This window comes from Coregonus clupeaformis, chromosome 28, assembly GCF_020615455.1.
Source record: "Coregonus clupeaformis isolate EN_2021a chromosome 28, ASM2061545v1, whole genome shotgun sequence".
In the NCBI taxonomy this organism is placed as follows: Eukaryota; Metazoa; Chordata; class Actinopteri; order Salmoniformes; family Salmonidae; genus Coregonus; species Coregonus clupeaformis.
Window position 1 is genome coordinate 22,396,060 of NC_059219.1, and position 20,000 is coordinate 22,416,059.

At 45.3% G+C, this 20,000-nt stretch overlaps 1 protein-coding gene across 16 annotated transcripts in view; it reads left to right on the forward strand.

Annotated features, from left to right (window-relative positions):
* LOC121559146 (filamin-C-like) overlaps positions 1-20,000 on the forward strand; it is a 79,083-nt gene that overhangs the window by 58,534 nt on the left and 549 nt on the right. For 2 of the 16 annotated variants that reach the window (XM_045208755.1, XM_045208762.1), the window contains 28 exons: positions 3,764-3,949; positions 5,756-5,918; positions 6,224-6,384; positions 7,514-7,681; positions 7,846-7,969; positions 8,243-8,399; positions 8,740-8,856; positions 9,597-9,786; positions 9,972-9,995; positions 10,147-10,394; positions 10,790-10,882; positions 11,341-11,440; positions 11,544-11,684; positions 11,782-11,910; positions 12,117-12,290; positions 12,736-12,933; positions 13,105-13,308; positions 14,442-14,594; positions 14,750-14,872; positions 15,142-15,417; positions 16,101-16,370; positions 16,574-16,711; positions 16,935-17,050; positions 17,598-17,730; positions 18,078-18,254; positions 18,501-18,719; positions 19,120-19,332; positions 19,459-20,000. The exon at positions 19,459-20,000 is cut by the window's right edge and continues 549 nt beyond it. In XM_045208755.1, coding sequence (XP_045064690.1) covers positions 3,764-3,949; positions 5,756-5,918; positions 6,224-6,384; positions 7,514-7,681; positions 7,846-7,969; positions 8,243-8,399; positions 8,740-8,856; positions 9,597-9,786; positions 9,972-9,995; positions 10,147-10,394; positions 10,790-10,882; positions 11,341-11,440; positions 11,544-11,684; positions 11,782-11,910; positions 12,117-12,290; positions 12,736-12,933; positions 13,105-13,308; positions 14,442-14,594; positions 14,750-14,872; positions 15,142-15,417; positions 16,101-16,370; positions 16,574-16,711; positions 16,935-17,050; positions 17,598-17,730; positions 18,078-18,254; positions 18,501-18,719; positions 19,120-19,332; positions 19,459-19,646 — 4,583 coding nt within the window. In that variant the 3' untranslated portion in view covers positions 19,647-20,000. The remainder of the gene's footprint in view (positions 1-3,763; positions 3,950-5,755; positions 5,919-6,223; positions 6,385-7,513; positions 7,682-7,845; positions 7,970-8,242; positions 8,400-8,739; positions 8,857-9,596; positions 9,787-9,971; positions 9,996-10,146; positions 10,395-10,789; positions 10,883-11,340; positions 11,441-11,543; positions 11,685-11,781; positions 11,911-12,116; positions 12,291-12,735; positions 12,934-13,104; positions 13,309-14,441; positions 14,595-14,749; positions 14,873-15,141; positions 15,418-16,100; positions 16,371-16,573; positions 16,712-16,934; positions 17,051-17,597; positions 17,731-18,077; positions 18,255-18,500; positions 18,720-19,119; positions 19,333-19,458) is intronic. The other 14 variants (XM_045208756.1, XM_045208765.1, XM_045208763.1 and 11 more) reach the window with 12 other exon arrangements.

The window sequence follows — 20,000 nt, forward strand, 5'->3', positions numbered from 1 at the left end:
AACAGTACATAATATATATTTTCAGAGAGAAAAGGGCCATGACTAATATGAATGAAGTAGTTCATTCTTAAGGTGCCAAATGCAATATAAGTGAGTGTCAGATAAAGGTTGTAGCTTAAATCGGAGGCTACCACATCCCTGCTGTTCAAAAGACTCTGCCTGCATCCAAAATGGCACCCTATTCCCTAAATGGTGCAAAATAGGTGCTCTATATAGGCAATAGGGTGCCATTTTGGACACAGTCTCTGTGTTATTGTGGAAGGTTCTTGCCTTCCTCCCTCTCTCTCACTGCTAGTCTAACACTTGACTGAGTTCAGGCCAGCCATTACATCAAACACAGGGTGAATGTCACAGTAAAGCAAAATAAACCAAGAGCTCTGGCCAAAACATGTCCATCTCCTCTCTATCCCTCTATCATTTCATTCCATTGTGTTTCAAAGCACAAAGGCAGTCTTTCCTACCTTTATCACTCCCCTTGCTTGTCCAGCGCTTACTCTCTCTCTCTCTCGCTCTCTCTCTCTCGCTCTCTCTCTCTCTCTCTCTCTCTCTCTCTCTCTCTCTCTCTCTCTCTCTCTCTCTCTCTCTCTCTCTCTCTCTCTCTCTCTATTAAATTCAGTATACTTTATTGACATGGAAAGTAAACACGTAAACACATAGCGACGATGTCAAAGACAGCAATATACTAGACTATTTGTAATTCATTCTTAAGAGTCTAAGCCGTTGAGGGGCGGGTTATAAGATGACATATGCAATTGCTTTAAGATGGTCATACCATGGATCATTTACTGTAGCTATTTGATTTGGAATTTTAGGACCCCTTTAGGTATAGCAAAAATATATAAAACAAGTATTTGATAAAATATTGAATTTGGCCTTTACTAATATAGACCATAGAAATGCATTGACTAACACATTCATAAATGGCAAAAGAGACAGTCAAAGAATAAATCATAAGGAATAAGGTTTTGAAGTGTCTGTCCTATATCTAGGAGATATAAGACACCCAGGAAATATAATGAAGCAATAATAATGATAGTGATACTCATATTAACAACAATTACAACAAATACTAATAAAGGCTAATATGAATAATCACACTATACTTCTCACTGGCTGTCCCTCAGGTTGTGACAGGAGGCCACACATTTGGCTGCTAAAACACAGCATTTTGGTTTTTCACCAAGTATGTATTTAAGTTTGTCTTCATCATTTAGGTTTTCAAATTCTTTGTGTTGTTTTATAATTTGGGGGAAGAATGTATTTCTTATGTCAGAATATCTGTCACAGTTTGACAGAAAATACAGCTCTATCTCTATCTCTTCCTGGGGGCAGAATGAGCACAGCCTGTCCTCTCTGAGCAGCTGTCAGTCACTGTGGTCAGATAGTCTGCCACTGTGTACTGTCTGTTTAGAGCTAAATAGCATTTAAGTTTACTTTGATTATTTGTGGGGGGGGTTTGTGATAATTTGGTAGGGCCAGATTTTCTGAGTGCTGTCCTGAGGATTTGTTGGGTTGGTAGTGGTTAGTGAATTGAGCCTCAGGACCATCTGGCTGAGGGGATTCTTCTCTATGGTCACCTCTTGGCAGTTGAGGGTTTTGTAATGGTAGGAGTGGGGGTCACTTGTTTTTAAATGATTATACAATTTGGTGGCTCTTTTTTGGATATTAATCAGAAGAGGGAATTTGCCTAATTCTTCTCTGCATGCAGTGTTTGGAGTTTTTCTCTGTACTCTGAGGATGCTCTTACAGAATTCCATATGCAGTGTTTCAATTGGGCCTTGGTCCCATTTGTCAAATTCTTGTTTTATAACCGATTGGTTCTATTATTGATTAGAATGTTTGGAGTCAGATCCTATCTGGTATGTCTAATTTGATAGATATTTTAATGGCATAGAAAGCCCTCCTTGCTTTGTCTTTAAGTTAATTCACGGCCAGGTTGAAGTTCCCTGTGGGGCAGATTTTTAGTCCCAAATTATGTGTAGGTATGTGTTCTATATCAGTGGAGCCCAGTAAAAATGGATATCGGTTTCCCTGACATCTGGATCTTTTCTGGAATATCATAATTTTTGTCTTTTTGACATTGACGGTCAGGGCCCAGGTCTAACAGAACTGTTCCAGATTATGTCATTGTTGCTGTAAACCCCTCTTTTGTGGGGAACAGCAGCACCAGGTCATCTGCATGCAGGAGGCATTTTATTTCTGTGTCGTTAAGAGTGAGATCGGGGGCTGTTGATTGTTCTATTGTTTTTGCCAATTCATTAATGTATGTATTAAATAGACTTGAGCTCCGGTTGTTCCCTGTTTCACTCCACGTCCTTGGGAAAATAAATGTGTAGGTTTATTTCCAATTTTGACTGCACATTTGTTATTTCTATACGTTGATTTGATGACATCATACAGTATGTTTTTCTACCCACACCACTTTCTATTAATTCGAGAAAAACGTCTTCATGCCAAATTGAATCAAAGGCTTTTTGGAAATCCACAAAGCAGGAGAAATGTTTTGTTTTGATACACGTTTATCAATTAGGGTGTGTAGGGTATAAATGTGGTCTGATGTTCAATAGTTTGGTAGGAATCCAATTTGACTTTTGCTCAGGACATTGGGTTCACTGAGAGTAATCTGCAGTAATCTGCTGTTCATGATGGCGCAGAATGTTTTCTCCAGGTTGCTGTTGACACAAATGCCACGGTAATTGTTTGGATCAAAAATAAAATAATGTTATTAGTCCTTGGTTCCAGATGTCAGGGAAATAGTCTACACTCAAAACTTTGTTACATAGTTTGAGTGTGGCAGTACTAAATGTGAGGTCTAATTTGATCATTTCTCTCTCTTTCTCTCTCTTTCTCTCTCTCTCTCTCTCTCTCTCTCTCTCTCTCTCTCTCTCTCTCTCTCTCTCTCTCTCTCTCTCTCTCTCTCTCTCTCTCTCTCTCTCTCTCTCTCTCTCTCTCTCTCTCTCTCTCTCTCTCTCTCTCTCTCTCTCTCTCTCTCTCTCTCTCTCTCTCTCTCACTCTCTCTCTCTCTCTCTGTCCTTTCTCTCCAAATCCTATTCTCTCTCCCCTTTCTTTTTCCGTCTGTAGAGGAAGGAAAATAAACAATTAGCTGTAGCGACCTGACTACAGCTTGACTGACATTACTGACCCACACGGCCCTGTCTGGCTTTGATGAGTCTTGGACAATCCTGATTGGCCATGTCTGACTGTGAGGGGTTGTGATTGCTTTGTGATTGGCTAGTTGTGTTCCTGATTGGCGGTGATTGGCTGGGATTTTAAAGCCAGTGGAATTGATACTGCAGATGCAGACGTGCGGCTGTCAATGGGGGTTTGTGTTAACTCAGACAGACCTGCTGTCGAATTAGTCTCATCTTAGATCCCTAGGGAAAAGTTAGAGATAGACAGGGGGAAGAGAGATAGAAAGAGAAATGTGTGTCTATCACATAGAGAGAAAGAAAAAGCGATCAGAGCACAGGAGGCTGCTGAGGGGGAAACGGCTCATAATAATGTCTGGAACGGAGCAAATGGAATGGCATCAAACACATGGAAACTATGTGTTTGATGTATTTGATACCATTCCACTGATTCTGCTCCAGACATTACCATGAGCCCGTTCTCCCCAATTAAGGTGCCACCAACCTCCTGTGGATCAGCGAACGAGGGACAAAGACAGAAGTACAGACAGACAGACAGATAGGCAGCAAGCCAGCCAACCAGACTTACAGACAGACAGACAGATCAACCAAGCTCCACTTACATACTGTATCAGTGTTGTCCACAGGGGTCCTGAGGGAGGTGACCACCCATTTCATCGTGGACGCCCGTGCCAAGAGCAAGACCGGGGGCAGCCATGTCAAGGCCCGCATCATCAACCCCTCAGGCGCTAACACAGACGCCTACATCACTGACAAGGGAGACGGCACCTACAGAGTGGAATACACTGCCTTTGAGGATGGTAATTCTTTGAATGTGTTGAGTCATGCATTTGGTGCAACTGCACCATTAATGTGATGTACATTCTATCGAGAGGACATTATGATGGATGAAGCAGAATATCAGGCACAATGTATTATCTGCCACACATAACACCAAAACGCATAGGTAAGTCATTAGATTGCCTTGGATTTTATTGTACCTGAATGAGTCCAGAGCTGCCTCAGTACACCCATCTGATTGGCTTATAGCCCCTCTGAGGCCTGCAGTGATGGAGTCTGGGTAGCCTTGAGGCTCACCCTGTTTTATGAATGTTTTTCCAGCGCAGCACGTCGTAATTCCAAAGCAAAAACCCTTGTGGCTTTCATCAAATAAACTGTTTTCCCTCCCCCTTAGCCAGGGGGAAAAGATCAGAGCTCAGCTGTTCTACCCTTCATGACTTTAACAGACTCTAGCCTGCCAGGAAGCGGTGTGATTTCTCCCAGTGTAGGCCCCTTGGCCCATATTTACCAAGTGGCTATAAGTAGGAACACTGATATAGAATCAGTTTGGGGGATCTGATCGTAGATCAGCACTCCTACTGTGATATAATTTGTGAATACACGCCCTGGCTGGAGATACGAGAGGAGTTAGAGAGAGGTGGGAGGGGGTTGATGTATATATAGGCCCTGGCTGGAGATACGAGAGGAGTTAGAGAGAGGTGGGAGGGGGTTGATGTATATATAGGCCCTGGCTGGAGATACGAGAGGAGTTAGAGAGAGGTGGGAGGGGGTTGATGTATATATAGGCCCTGGCTGGAGATACGAGAGGAGTTAGAGAGAGGTGGGAGGGGGTTGATGTATATATAGGCCCTGGCTGGAGATACGAGAGGAGTTAGAGAGAGGTGGAAGGGGGGTTGATGTATATATAGGCCCTGGCTGGAGATACGAGAGGAGTTAGAGAGAGGTGGGAGGGGGTTGATGTATATATAGGCCCTGGCTGGAGATACGAGAGGAGTTAGAGAGAGGTGGGAGGGGGTTGATGTATATATAGGCCCTGGCTGGAGATACGAGAGGAGTTAGAGAGAGGTGGGAAGGGGTTGATGTATATATAGGCCCTGGCTGGAGATACGAGAGGAGTTAGAGAGAGGTGGGAGGGGGTTGATGTATATATAGGCCCAGGCTGTTGAGGACACAAGGGGGAAAGAGAGCACACACTTTGAGATGACTTGGAAAAGGGAGAGAGAGGATGAGAGAGACACACAGAACAGAAAGAAAGAGGGAGGATAAGGTAGAGAGGGGAAGAGAATGAGGGATGGAGCTAGGGAGAAAGGCGGAAAGACGGAAAGGGAGAATGGCAAAAAAAAGCATGTTATAAAAATGAATGGAAGCAGCTGAAACTGCAACCGCTCAGAGAGAGAGAGAGAGAGAGAGAGAGAGAGAGAGAGAGAGAGAGAGAGAGGGGGGGGTTGTACGGTATTAATAGCCGGTGCCTGTCTACAGAGGGAGGGCAGATGGTTTTCCAATGATAGTGTGTGTCCTGTCCATGCCTCAGCCTGCTGGATTGGGGGACAGAAATTCGCAACCTTGGCCTCTCTACCATGGACTTTTCATAAAGAAAGTCACAGACGCAGACGCAGACACAAACACACACACGCGCATACGTTTTTTTGTAGCAGCTTAGTAATCTAATCAGTATTCCTCTAGTGATGGCCACAGTGATTTATTGTTGAGATTGGGTTTTTTGGAGGTCATACTGCTTTCAAAAGAAAGTAGTCCAATGTGCTTTTGTGTGTGTGTATGTGTACTGTCTTACTGTGTGTGTGTTTTCTCCCTGTGTTTGTGTTCAGGGATGCACTTGATTGAGGTGCTGTATGATGATGTGGCAGTGCCTAACAGTCCATTCCATGTCCCGGTAACGGAGGGTTGTGACCCCAGCCGTGTCAGAGCCTACGGTCCTGGTCTGGAGGAGGGCCTGGTCAACAAACCCAACCGCTTCACCGTGGAAACCAGGTACACACACTAACTTCCTTACTTACTTAATCATCATCATTACCATGTGGAACATAAGGCTTCCTTCAGAGATCGCCACTGTATCCTTCTGTCAATCTGTCCAGGGGGTACACACTGGGCACAAACTGGGGTGAAAATAAGATGGGTGAAATGAGGTGTAAGTAGGGTGAGAAAGGTTGAAAATGGTGTGGCAAAAATGAGATACTGGTTTGTTTAAATTCAGCATTTAGGTAAACCATTCTTCTTCTCTCCTCCTCTTCACCATCCCTCTCTCTCTCTCCCTCTCTCCCTCCCTCCCCCTCTAGGGGTGCTGGTACAGGGGGTCTGGGCCTGGCCATCGAGGGTCCATCAGAGGCTAAGATGTCCTGTAAGGACAACAAAGATGGCAGCTGCAGTGTGGAGTACATCCCCTTCACCCCAGGAGACTACGACGTCAACATTACCTTCGGAGGCTTGCCCATCCCAGGTACTTTATGATGTCACTTCCTCTGAGAGCCCCTTCACTTCCTGTTGGAGAGAATTTTAACTATTCTTGATTGGTTGATAAAGAATGTTGATAGGGTCATAGAAGATGTTTTGCTTGGTCTAGGCTTTCAAAAAGGTATGCGTATCGATGTACACTAGACTTGTATATACCACATGCTATAAGTATGGAATGAGAATGTTTTGCTTGGTCAGAGAGGAAGAGGTGAAGCGAGATGTTTACTCCGCCCAAAATCTGTCCACGAAAATAAGCCCACGAAGTGAGGAATATTTTGTATGGAGGTCAATGAGAGAGTTTAATCGCTAATTTGCTAGGTGAGGCTTATTTGATCGAATAGGAGTTTCATAATGGCTAGGTTGTTACGAATGCACTGATATAAATGGCATTTTGGCAACTTAAAAAACAACAACTTTATATCGGAGTTGTGCCTGTTGTCATAGAGATAGAGCATGGACATTGCCATTGATGGCTTCCCAATGACTGTATATATGAATGGACAAAACCATTGATCACGTGACACCATCCATTCCTATGTGAAGGCTCAATAGTGCTTTGAAGCCAAATGAAGTCCATTAAGATGGCGTCTCATGGAGTCATAACATGCGCCGTTTGAGCTACTCCAGGAATTGATGTTGCAGGCTAGCTCAGTGCTAGCTCATTGAGTAACTCAATTTGAAGGCCGGCCGGGGTACTGCAGGCTGCCATTAGCAACTAAATTAACCTTTTAATTGATTCTGTGTTCAAGGACATACATCGGGTGTAGTAGAAGCAATAATTGGTACCATGATTGTATTTGAATTTCTATGGCCTGCTGTTCACATGCATATCTGCCCTCTCATTGGCTAGAATGGTCCCATCTGATCTCATCTTCTGCTGCCTGCCTTCCATCTTTGAGGACATGTATTTTCATTATTAGAGCTGTCACTCGAATATCTTGTCAATACAGGGCTCTGGGCCATGTATAGCACATGCTAAAAGTATGTAATGAGAATGTTTTGCTTGGTCTGGGCTTTCAAAGAGGTACATCATTTTTTAAACTTATCAATGTACACTTGAGCTGTATACCTATACGAATGTAATTCCATCTGACTCCTGCCTTTGTGTGTTGCAGGTAGTCCCTTCCGTGTGCCAGTGAGAGAGCTGGTGGACCCCAGTAAGGTGAGGTGTTCAGGCCCAGGGCTGGGTAGTGGAGTCAGAGCCCATGTTCCTCAGACCTTCACTGTGGACACCAGCAAGGCTGGCCTCGCCCCTCTGGGAGTGGTGCTGTATGGACCTACTGGTAAGAGGAGAGAGAAAGAGAGAGACACACCCACACACACACATACAGACACCCCCCTCCCACCACACACAAACCAAATGGCTTTCATTGGCTGTGAAGTTTTAACGTTTTAAGGCTTTAAACTTTTCAGACTGTGATCAATATTTCATTGCTTCCCGCCTCAGGAGTGGCTGAGCCAGTGAACATCACAGATAACAGGGACGGAACACACACAGCGACCTACACCCCAGCCAAGGACGGCCCGTACACTGTGTGTGTGAAGTACGCTGACCAGGAGGTCCCTCGCAGGTCAGAACAGCAGGAAGAGGAACCAAACAGTGATCACAGAGAAACATCTTTGATGTTTTCATCAAATCTTTGTACTGACTACATAATGTTTTCATCCCTCTCTCATTCTCTCTTGATCCTCCTTTTCTGTCTTGAAGTGGCAATTCAGTTGAACTGAAACATTTAAATCCTTGAGAGATTTAAATCTAATGTCTTGCTTGATCTTTCATAAACAACCGTTCAGTCGTGACACTCCTTTCTTTAAAAATATGTTCTTTCCCCCTCTATCTGCAGTCCGTATAAGATCAAGACATTGCCTGCTCATGATGCCAGTAAGGTGCGTGCCAGTGGGCCAGGTTTGAATGCCCAGGGTGTGCCCGCCAGCCTGCCCGTGGAGTTCACCATCGATGCCCGCGACGCTGGCGAAGGCCTGCTCACAGTGCAGATACTGGTGAGTCACCTCCGCCTCTGTCACTTCCTCTCTAGACAGGAAACTGTCATAGACTGTGACCTCAGACATTCACCTCCCTATTTAAAAGAGAACTTCCATTCCTTTTTCTTAAGATGATAAACATCTCTTCAATCTTGCTGTTATGATTCATGCTTATTACCAATTTGGATTTTCTACCTTATTTTCTTATTGTGTGTTTAATTTAAAAACAAAAACACCAACCCCCATGTCAAGTCAGCCCCTCCATCCATTCTACCCATTCCTTTCTCTCTGCCCCTCCCTGATCTGGGATGTGGTTGGGTTGTGGCTGTGATGTGTCTGCCTGTTGACTTGTCTGCAGGGTCCGGATGGGTGCAGGCGTGAGGCCTCAGTGCTGGTGGAGGACTGGGGCAGGAGGGTGTGGGAGAAGCATATAGTCAAGGGGACCATACCCTTCTGTATTCATAAGAAAGGCTCCGTAAGGCCTGCTCTTCCTTTTTCTGGCCTCTTCTCTTTCACCCCTCACGCTGTCTGCCGTCTCCCCTCGCCCTCTTGTTTCCTTTCGTCCCCTTCTTCCCCTCCTTCTGTTGTCACTTGTCTTTTTTGTACTTGCTGAGGACCCTGGGAGGAGTATTTTGTCTTCTCTATGTCTCTTTTCACTCTCCTCTCTTCTTACTGTGAGAGATGAGAGAAGCCAGTCTATGTAGGAGACCAAGGGATTGTATACCAGATAAAAAGGGATTGTAGACCAAAGTTAAAACAACGCAAAAACAAAGGATTCACTTGCTCCCTGGCTGAAACTTCACTAAAACAAGTTTGGTGCTGTGACGAGTTGGGACAGTACACATCAAAAACCTGGAGGAGAAACTGGGATCTTTTGGATGTGTGGAAGTGAACGTTTCTCCTAAGCAGTAGTACACAGTCCATGAAAGACAGACATTCTCTATCCCCTCAATGTCCCTCCTCCCCAGTCTGTGTGGACTGACCTCCATTGGGTTTGGCTAATTGGCTAATGTGGTTTTCTTTATCCCACTAACTGTAGAACATGGCGCATTCCCAAACATAGCACCATCCATTCTCAAAGATAATCATTCCCATTGTTGCATTGTGCACAGCCATGTGTAGTGTTATATTGCAGAGATGACATACATAGACAATGTACAGTTTACATGAGTGCACACACACACACACACTCATACCATGTTCCTATACATGTAGGACCCAGAAGGCAAGCCGAAAAAGGCCAATATCCGTGACAACAGAGATGGGACGTACACAGTGTCCTATGTACCAGACATGGCAGGGCGCTACACCATCACTATCAAGTATGGAGGAGATGAGATTCCCTACTCACCCTATCGTATCCATGCCCTGCCCACTGGAGACGCCAGCAAGTGTCTGGTCACAGGTCAGTGAGAGGACTCTCATATATGTCATATATCCTATCTATATGTATATTTATATCTATATCTATACTGTATGTATGTATCTATGAAGAAAGGAGGGTCTGGATAATCATTGCTCTGATGAAGTAGCTTGGGTGGGTTTAACCCATGAGGCACCATTAATGATGGTTTTATTTTCAATCTACAGTTTCCATTGGAGGACATGGATTGGGTGAGCATTTCTAAACATGATAATTCTTCTGAAAACTAGAATGCATACCAGTATATGTACAGCATATGATTATATTAACTTGATGTTAGTGATGACGGGATAGTTTCAGTAGTTTTGTATGGTCTCCTTACATGTCCATCATTCTCGACAGGTTCAGGCCTCGGCCCCACCATCCAGATCGGCGAGGAGACCGTCATCACCGTGGACGCAAAAGCTGCTGGGAAGGGAAAGGTGACCTGTAAGGTGTCGACGCCAGATGGGGTGGAGCTAGACGTGGACGTGGTGGAGAATTCCGACGGAACGTTTGACATCTACTACACGGCTCCGAAACCAGGAAAATACGTCATCACCATCCGCTTTGGAGGAGAACACATTCCAAACAGCCCCTTCCACGTGGTGGTGAGTATTTCCTGATATGATGAATCATGAGTACTGTAGTCCTTACCTGAATTTGTTGGGAAAGTGTAGTTTTCTTTGTCATAGTGTTACCATAAATGTGTTTCATTCATTGAATCTGTTCTGTAACATTATGATATGACACGATGTGTGATCTCTACGCTGGTTCAGATACAGTAGGTTTGACTCATATCATATAACAGTAAATGTATTACATAGTTATATGATAACATAGGAGTTATGCATGGTGTGGCACTTACATGAGCCTACGATAATCCTTGGATGATTATTATAACTGTGTGTGCATGGTGATTTGTAAGTTACCCATAGAAATATGATTAGTAATTAGTCTATTTCTATGAAGTTTTCTTAAACGTGTGACTTACCCTCCCCACCAGGCCAGTGATACCGTCCCTATAATAGAGGAACCGTGTGACAAGCTCCAGTTACAACAGCCCTACCAGGCCTACCAGGGCTACCCCCCTCACTGGGTACAAACCTACACCCCCCCACCCACTTACCTCCACCTCACCTCCACCCTCACCTTCAGCTTACCCACCTCCTTCATATCCCAACACCATGATTCCTACTTTACTTTCCATGCACATCTCAAAAACCTCTGTGTTGCTTGTCCTCAGATGCTGTTCGCAAACAATCATTGTATGTTCACTTCATTTTAGTTTTGCTTGTCTCCCCTATTGCGACGGCCATTGAGTTTGTAAGTGTCTGTTTTGTGTGCATGAGAAGCTTTCGCATTGCTTTCACTGTTTTTCTTTCAGCTTATCTTCACATCTCTCAGGCCTTTAAAGCCTGGACTCTCGCCTGTCCTGTCTGCCCAGAGTCAAGTTCTATGCCTGGGCTGTGCTTTCACCTCCATCCCCTCGTACTGTCCCTGAGCAGAGACATAGACCAGAATGCTAATGTTAATTTAACCATTTCCCTTTCATAGGCCACAGAGGAGCCCGTCACCCCCGGCGATATCATGGAGCCTATGCTCCGCCCCTTCAACCTGGTCATTCCGTTCACCGTTCAGAAGGGAGAGATCACAGGTGAGATTTAACTGATGTCTGACAAGTCTGTGTGTGTGTGTAGTGTTTACTGTGATGTGTATGATAATAACTTACCTTTGTATGTGTGTGTGTGTGTTTCCAGGTGAGGTGCGTATGCCCTCAGGTAAAACAGCCCGTCCTAACATCACAGACAACAAGGATGGGACAGTCACAGTGAAGTACGCCCCTACAGAGAAAGGCCTGCACGAGATGGACATCAAATACGACGGAAACCACATCCCAGGTACACATTGCATAGAGAAACACACATGCACACACAGAGTATAATTCCATACAGGAAGTAGATCTATAATTGGTAATTTAATGCTGTTCCATCACAGGAAGTCCCCTCCAGTTCTATGTAGATGCCATCAACAGTGGTCATGTGACAGCCTATGGTCCTGGTCTGAGTCACGGCATGGTCAACAAACCTGCTACCTTCACCATCGTCACCAAGGATGCAGGGGAAGGTAAGGAACTGAACCAAATCATACCATACTGATTTGTGCCAAACACTACTGTGCTATGGTCCATTCTCAAAGTCTTCAATCCCTTTCCCCTGCCTGATTTTCCTCCATCCCTCTCTCACCCCTTCTGTCTCCCTCTACATTCCCCTATCTCTCCTCTCTTCTGGTATTCCTACTACCTCTCTTCCTCTCTCTTCTCTCATGTCTAGGTGGTCTCTCCCTGGCGGTGGAGGGTCCCTCTAAGGCAGAGATCAACTGTAAGGATAATAAGGATGGAACCTGTACTGTGTCCTACCTTCCCACTGTACCAGGAGACTACAATATCATCGTCAAGTTTGATGACAAACACATCGCCGGCAGCCCCTACACTGCCAAGATCACAGGTACTGACTCTGTGTGTATGTGTGTGTGTATGTGTGTGTGTGTGTGTGTGTGTGTGTGTGTGTGTGAGAGAGAGAGAGAGAGAGAGAGAGAGAGAGAGAGAGTGAGAGTGAGAGTGAGAGTGAGAGTGAGAGTGAGAGTGAGAGTGAGAGAGAGTGAGAGTGAGAGTGAGAGTGGGAGTGAGAGTGAGAGTGGGAGTGAGAGTGAGAGTGAGAGTGAGAGTGAGAGTGAGAGTGAGAGTGAGAGTGAGAGTGAGAGTGAGAGTGAGAGTGAGAGTGAGAGTGAGAGTGAGAGAGAGAGAGAGAGAGAGAGAGAGAGAGAGAGAGAGAGAGAGAGAGGCAACAAGGCTAGAGCAAGCCAAAAGTTGTATTCATTAAATGCATGATTTTGTTTTCATTTTCTCTCTTTCATTCTCTTTGTTCTCTTCTGTCCTTCTCTCCCCTGTAGGAGATGACAATATGAGGACATCCCAGCTCAACGTCGGCACGGCAACAGACGTGTCATTGAAGATCTCAGAGACAGACCTGAGCAGTCTGACAGCGAGCATCAGAGCACCGTCGGGCAACGAGGAACCCTGCCTGCTCAAGAGACTGCCCAATCGACACATCGGTGAGCCACTCGCCAGGCCTGGCTCCCAAAGCATTGGTAGAGTTTATGAATCTATTATTTATTCAGTAACACCTATTTTTTCTCTTGAAAGAGACCTGGTAAGATAGCAGCATGGGTAAACTTGTGTATGTTTAAACCATAAAGAGTCACAGATATAGTCATTCCATGTACCTGATTGCGTTCTCCTCTATCCATCCTCCCCTCCAGGTATCTCATTCACTCCTAAGGAGGTAGGGGAGCATGTTGTGAGTGTGAAGAAGAACGGGACGCACGTGACCAACAGCCCCTTCAAGATCATGGTGGGCCAGTCAGAGATCGGGGACGCCAGCAAGGTCAAGGTGTTTGGCCAGGGACTGGTGGAGGGACACACCTTTGAGGTGGCTGAGTTCATAGTGGACACCAGGAACGCAGGTAGGGTGTTTTCATTGGTATTCATTGTGACAAGTTCACTATTGAACATAATAGAGGGTTAAGATAATATTAGACTTTATACGTTCAGAAGTTTTAAGTTCGTTTTTGCTATGTATGCACTGTAAAGGGGTTGCCGTGAATTTGACAGTAACTTACAGGCAGCTCATTGGCAAGTAAGTTACTGTATTTCATATTGCAGTACACCTACTGTTATCTAAATACTATATCAAAGCAAGTACTGTGTAATGACACACAGTACAATAATCGTAATGAATGAATGGATGGATGGATGAAATTCATTGAGGGGATTAGGGTTTGTATTTGACAGTATTTTATTGTAATTTCATGGGATTGGTGCGAGCAGATTGGCTGCTAGGTAAAATGTTTACACATTAAAGTATATCAATGAATATTTGGTGTTTTATATCACTTGCACTTCTAGAGGCCTTAAGAAAAACTTCCAAACTAGCAGCAACTACACTGCAAAACAGACCAAAAGGACATGGCAAAATGCTCAACCATTTAAGGTTCAAGACTTCCTTCCACTCCAATCTGTGCCCTATACATTTTAAATTGATGGGGCACTAATCCTACATCCAAGTTAAATCAGCATTTTCACTAGTGCAACAAATATAGCCACTTACAAGGCACGCCACAAAATATGTTAATGAGCCAGAATCAACAATACCATGCATCCACTGGTAGTCAAAAGCTGTTTGGTGCTCCAAAAATCCAGTATGGTACTGTATTCTGTGGGAGATAATTACAGTACACTGTAAAAACCGTAACTTGTTTTTGCGGTAAGTGCTTTCTTTACTTGTACTGTATGTACTGTTAAACCAAAGTTTCTTTGGAGTTTACAACAACATACTGTACCTTTCTTATTATTATTTTTACAGTAATTTACAGGTAACAGGCTGCCAGTAAGTTACCGTAAAAACAAGTTATGGTTTTTATAGTGTACCATTCAGTAAAATGTTTCAGTGTGGATATGATTTTGGGGAAAATGTTCTGGTGTAACCAACACTCCTCTTCTACTGTACCATCTTTCTCCCCTTCTCTCTCCTCTTTCATCTCTCTACTCTTCTCATATCTCTCTCTTTCCCTCTCTCCCTCCCTCTTCTCTCTGTCAGGTTATGGTGGTCTGGGTCTGTCTATCGAGGGTCCCAGTAAGGTGGATATTAACTGTGAGGATGTGGAGGATGGTACCTGTAAGGTGACCTACTGCCCCGCTGAACCAGGAAATTACATCATCAACATCAAGTTCGCAGACCAGCATGTCCCAGGTGAGTTCAGGGGGCCTCAGGCGGCCTCAGGGGTGTCTTACAACATGCCAGTATACAATTCAGCTCTTATCTAAACAGACATGTCTTTGTATGGCTGTTTTTTTATTTTTGTCTGATTTGAGTTCCTGACTGGCTGTGATTGGTCTATCCCACAGGAAGTCCTTTCACGGTGAAGGTGTGTGGTGAGGGCAGGATGAAGGAGAGCATCACCAGGAAGAGGCATGCTCCATCCATTGCTACTGTGGGCAGCACCTGTGACCTCAACCTCAAAATACCAGGTGAGAACCGCCACGACCACTACGGTCATGTTATGGCCTGTGTGTGGTCCAGGAGTGGGATTCCAAAACGCCCGCTGGCTCTCCTCCTTTCTATCTATCGTACCTCCTTTTCTCTTGTCTTCCTCTCCTTGCACAGTCACATGCTTTCACATACCTTTATTACACACTGTTATGACCCCTTGGTTGGCCTTCCAAGTTCTATTTTCATCTCTTGCTCTTCCTTTCTCCTTCCCTCCCTCCTCCTCCTTCCACCCTTCCTCCCTCTGTAGGTAATTGGTTTCAGATGGTGTCGGCCCAGGAGCGGCATACGCATACGTTCACGCGCAGCAGTCACACATACACGCGCACGGAGCGCACAGAGATTAGTAAGACACGGGCTGGGGAGACCAAGCGGGAGGTGCGTGTAGAGGAGAGTACCCAGGTCGGGGGAGACCCCTTCAGGGACGTGTTTGGAGAATTCCTGGGGAGTCAGAGTCTCACAGGCTTCAGTGGGATACCAGCCACTACCAGACAGCCTCAAGAGGGTGTGTGTGTGACACAAGAGGGTGTGTGAGGCCTGTCTAATGCCAATTAATTGATTCAGAATGTGTGTGTGTGTGTGTTTTGTGTTAAGTGTCCAGTTTGGCTATGTCTTTTTGTTTTAATCCAAAATAGTAAATACATCTAGAATACAAATGTATGTCAAATTACTGCTTGATGCAATGATGTATGCAATAAGTCCATATCCATTTTATACGTCTGGAGTTAACATGCACGTGTCGGGATATGAATGAATGTATGAATGTGTGTGTTGGATTGAGTCGCTCCATGTTCCTCCCGTTGTCCCAGATTGGAAATTATAGGAGGGCGTTTTAAAGGAGAGCGGAGAGCTGGAAAATCTGAGCAGTTCATGGTTGTCAACTCTGTGACCCAGCCATCTTACTCTGACATCACACAGAGACTGATCCACACACAGCTGTATCCACATCTCAGTCTGACTAACCTCATACACATTCTCTCTGATTCTCTCTGATGCTCCACTGCCCCTATTGACAACCTGAGCGTTTGAAGAGTGAACAGTATTTTGAAGTGTTTTGTCTGATGCATTTCTCTCTCTCCGCCCCCCTTCTATTTCTGTCCCTCTCTCCTCCTCCTCTCTCTCTTTCTCCATCCCTCTCCCATATCTTTCTCTCTCCCCTACCTTCTCTCTCTTTCCCTCTTTCTTTTATCTCTCCCTCCTCCCCTCCAGGTGACCAGGGAACCAAGGAGATGATGGCCCAGGTGACCAGTCCGGGAGGTAAGACGGAGGATGCAGAGATCATCGATGGCGAGGACAGCACCTACAGCGTCCGCTTCATCCCCCAGGAGATGGGCCCCCACACGGTCAACGTCAAGTACCGTGGCCAACACGTCCCTGGGAGCCCCTTCCAGTTCACCGTGGGGCCCCTGGGAGAGGGAGGGGCACACAAGGTCCGGGCCGGGGGCACAGGGCTGGATAGAGGAGTGGCTGGAGTGGCAGGTAGGTTGGCTGAGGGGGGCAGTAAAGGTTTCTTAGAAAGTGATTGGCAAGGTATGAAGCTTCTGAAGAGGAAAGCCTTGCCTTGTCAGTCATTCACTAAATGTAGGATTATATTGGGCTTTTGATCAAGATAATGAATCTATCCATATGCTTATTTCCCTTTTGTATATACTGTATAACTGACTGTCTCTGTTCCTCTGTAGCTGAGTTTAGTATCTGGACCAGAGAGGCTGGTGCAGGGGGTCTGTCCATCGCTGTAGAGGGGCCCAGTAAGGCAGAGATCACCTTTGAAGACAGGAAGGATGGATCCTGTGGAGTGGCGTATGTGGTGCAGGAACCAGGTAAGACCAACATATTATACACACTACATGAATCCAACGTACACAACAATATACTAGACATATTCTACACCTGAAATCGTAAGGTTGACTATCTGCCTTCTCTCTCTCTCTCTCTCTCTCTCTCTCTCTCTCTCTCTCTCTCTCTCTCTCTCTCTCTCTCTCTCTTTCTCTCTCTCTCTCTCTTTCTCTCTCTCTCTCTCTCTCTTTCCCTTTCACTCTTCAGGTGACTATGAGGTGTCCATTAAGTTTAATGATGAGCACATCCCAGACAGTCCCTTTATAGTCCCCATCGCCACTCTGTCTGATAACGCACGCCGCCTTACCGTCACCAGCCTACAGGTTAGAACACACACACACACACATATTTTTATACTCCGGACTCCGACGTTGCACAAGCATTTCGCTACACCCGCAATAACATCTGCTAAATACGTGTATGCGACCAGTAACATTTGATTTGATTTGCCAGTGGATGCTGAGGTTGCAGACCTTATTCTGATGTCTATCATTATTAGCATCTTCATTACTGAGGACTGAAATGGTATTATACAGTGGGCAGAGTTCACTGCTATATGAATAGACACACCTCTCATAACCTCTTCTTAGATCTAAACCGGAGATGGAACGTCATCTATATTTGAGTTGTACATTAATTTAGATTTGGTATGAATAGTTTTATTAGTGGATAGATTTGGCATGCTACTCTGAAATCTATATGCAGGCAGTGTGTGTGTGTGTGTGTGTGTGTTCAGGTTGGGGAGTGAGAGGGTTGGATAATTATTATTAGCTGCTTCTGCTATAGAGGAAATGTGTTAGCCCACACCCCCTCATCAGTCTGACCACATGGGGCTTATTAGATCATTACCTTTAACCTTTGTGATTGAAGGAGATGGGGTTGAAGGTGGGCCAGGAGGCGTCGTTCGCGGTGCAGTTGAACGGGGCAAGGGGGTTGATAGATGCTAAGGTTCACACCCCGTCCGGAGCTGTAGAGGAGTGCTACGTTACTGAGCTGGACAGTGGTAAGACATAGCCTGCACAAACTGACAATACACCAACTCACAACTATACAGTACAGAAAATATCCAAGATACTGCCTTATCCACCAGATTAATTTAATTTGTCTGATAATTAAGAAAATACATACAGCCAAGAACCAGCAATACATGCAGTAGTAGCATTTTACAGTACAGTACATGTAGTAGTAGCATTTTACAGTACAGTACATGCAGTGGTAGTATTTTACAGTAAAGGGCTAGTACAACCAAAGCACCAGGTGCTTATCCTACATAATAAAGAAGTTAATCTCAATTGCATGTCTTGCTAACTGAAAGGTTCAGTAAGTAAATTGTGACATGTCGGCCTGCAGACCAGCATGCCATCCGGTTTATTCCGAGGGAGAACGGGGTCCACTCCATCGAGGTGCGTTTCAATGGGAGCCACATTCCTGGAAGTCCCTTCAAGATCCGCGTGGGAGAGATCGGACAGGTCGGAGACCCAGGAATGGTGTCTGCCTTCGGACCTGGGCTGGAAGGAGGAACCACAGGTATGAGGAACATTGTGTCGTACACACACAAACACATACAATAAGGTACACAAATACGGTATGTGTCCATTCGAATTTTTACACAGTTCAGTAATTTGATCATTTCAAATACCCAAAGAAGGCCTATAGGCTATAAGGAAAAAGACACAAAATGTATAAATGACCAATACTGGCTCACATGCCCCTCCTAACTCACCTCTGATTGGATGTTTTCCCTGTCCATCTCTGTCCCCGCCCTTCCTGTAGGCATGCCATCAGATTTTGTAGTGAACACGTGTAATGCGGGGTCGGGTGCTCTGTCAGTGACCATCGACGGGCCATCCAAGGTCAAGATGGACTGTCAGGAGTGTCCCGAGGGTTACAAAGTCACCTACACACCCATGGCCCCCGGCAGCTATCTCGTCACCATCAAATACGGAGGACCATCCCACATCGTAGGCAGCCCCTTCAAGGCTAAAGTCACAGGTAAGTCCTCTATAGAGCAACGCTAACCAAACTCTAATGTTTGAGTGTTGAGTCTAGTATGTGTTGATGTAGAGATGTCAAGTGTGTGTGTGTGTGTGTGTGTGTACTGGTCTACTAAAGAGCCCTCAGACCTTGTGGGGGCTTGGTGCAATGAGTTAGAAGAGCCCCTAGCCTCCACACCATCCTATTATATTTGACATTCTGTGTTTGTCCAGAGGGCTCCTAAGCTGTGTGTGTTTATGTTTCATATGAGGAGAGATTATGCAACACGCAAGTTGTGATTATAGTTCTTATGCAACCCCACTTATGCAACCCCGCTCTCGCTCTCGCTCTCGCTCTCCCCTCTCTCTCTCTCTCTCTCTCTCTCTCTCTCTCTCTCTCTCTCTCTCTCTCTCTCTAGGTGCTCGTCTCTCTGGTGGTCACAGTCTACATGAAACCTCGTCCGTTCTTGTGGAGACAGTAACCAAGTCATCATTGTCGTCGTCGTCGATGGGCGTGGCCTACGGCCCTAAGTTCTCTTCGGACACCAGTAAGGTGGTCTCCCGGGGCACCGGCCTATCAAAGGCCTTTGTAGGGCAGAAGAACACCTTCACAGTGGACTGCAGCAAAGCAGGTGAGAGGGGAGGGTCAGACACACATGCAGACACACACGCAGACACACAAATGCACCCACGTACAAAGTATACACGCACATACACTCACACAAATACTTAATATTGCCGTATTTCTTCCCATATAGGAACTAACATGTTGATGGTGGGGGTACACGGACCCAAGACCCCGTGTGAAGAGGTCTATGTTAAACACATGGGCAACAGGATGTACAACGTCACCTACACCGTCAAAGAACAGGGCAACTACATCCTCATTGTCAAATGGGGGGATGAAAATGTCCCCGGCAGCCCCTTCCATGTCACCGTCCCCTAAAATGGACTCATTCATCCACTGTACAACCCCCTGCTGTATCCTAGAATGGACTACTCCAACACCCCCACAGACACACTAAAGATGAAAATACTTTTTCTGTCTGTCCAGGTGGGGGATTAATTTACCCATCATGCATTGTGCCAAATTTATCTGATAATTTATCCAGGTGACATCACAAAGATCTGAGGTGCCAATCATCCTATGTATGCCGCCCCGCCCCTCTTTTCTACACTCCACCCACCAACTAGACACCCTGTTGCTGTTTTTATATGTTTACTTTGAATGAGAGAGAATGTACAAAAAGGAGAGTCTGTATCGGCCTATGTTAGTATTTTCAGAGCACAAACACAGTAT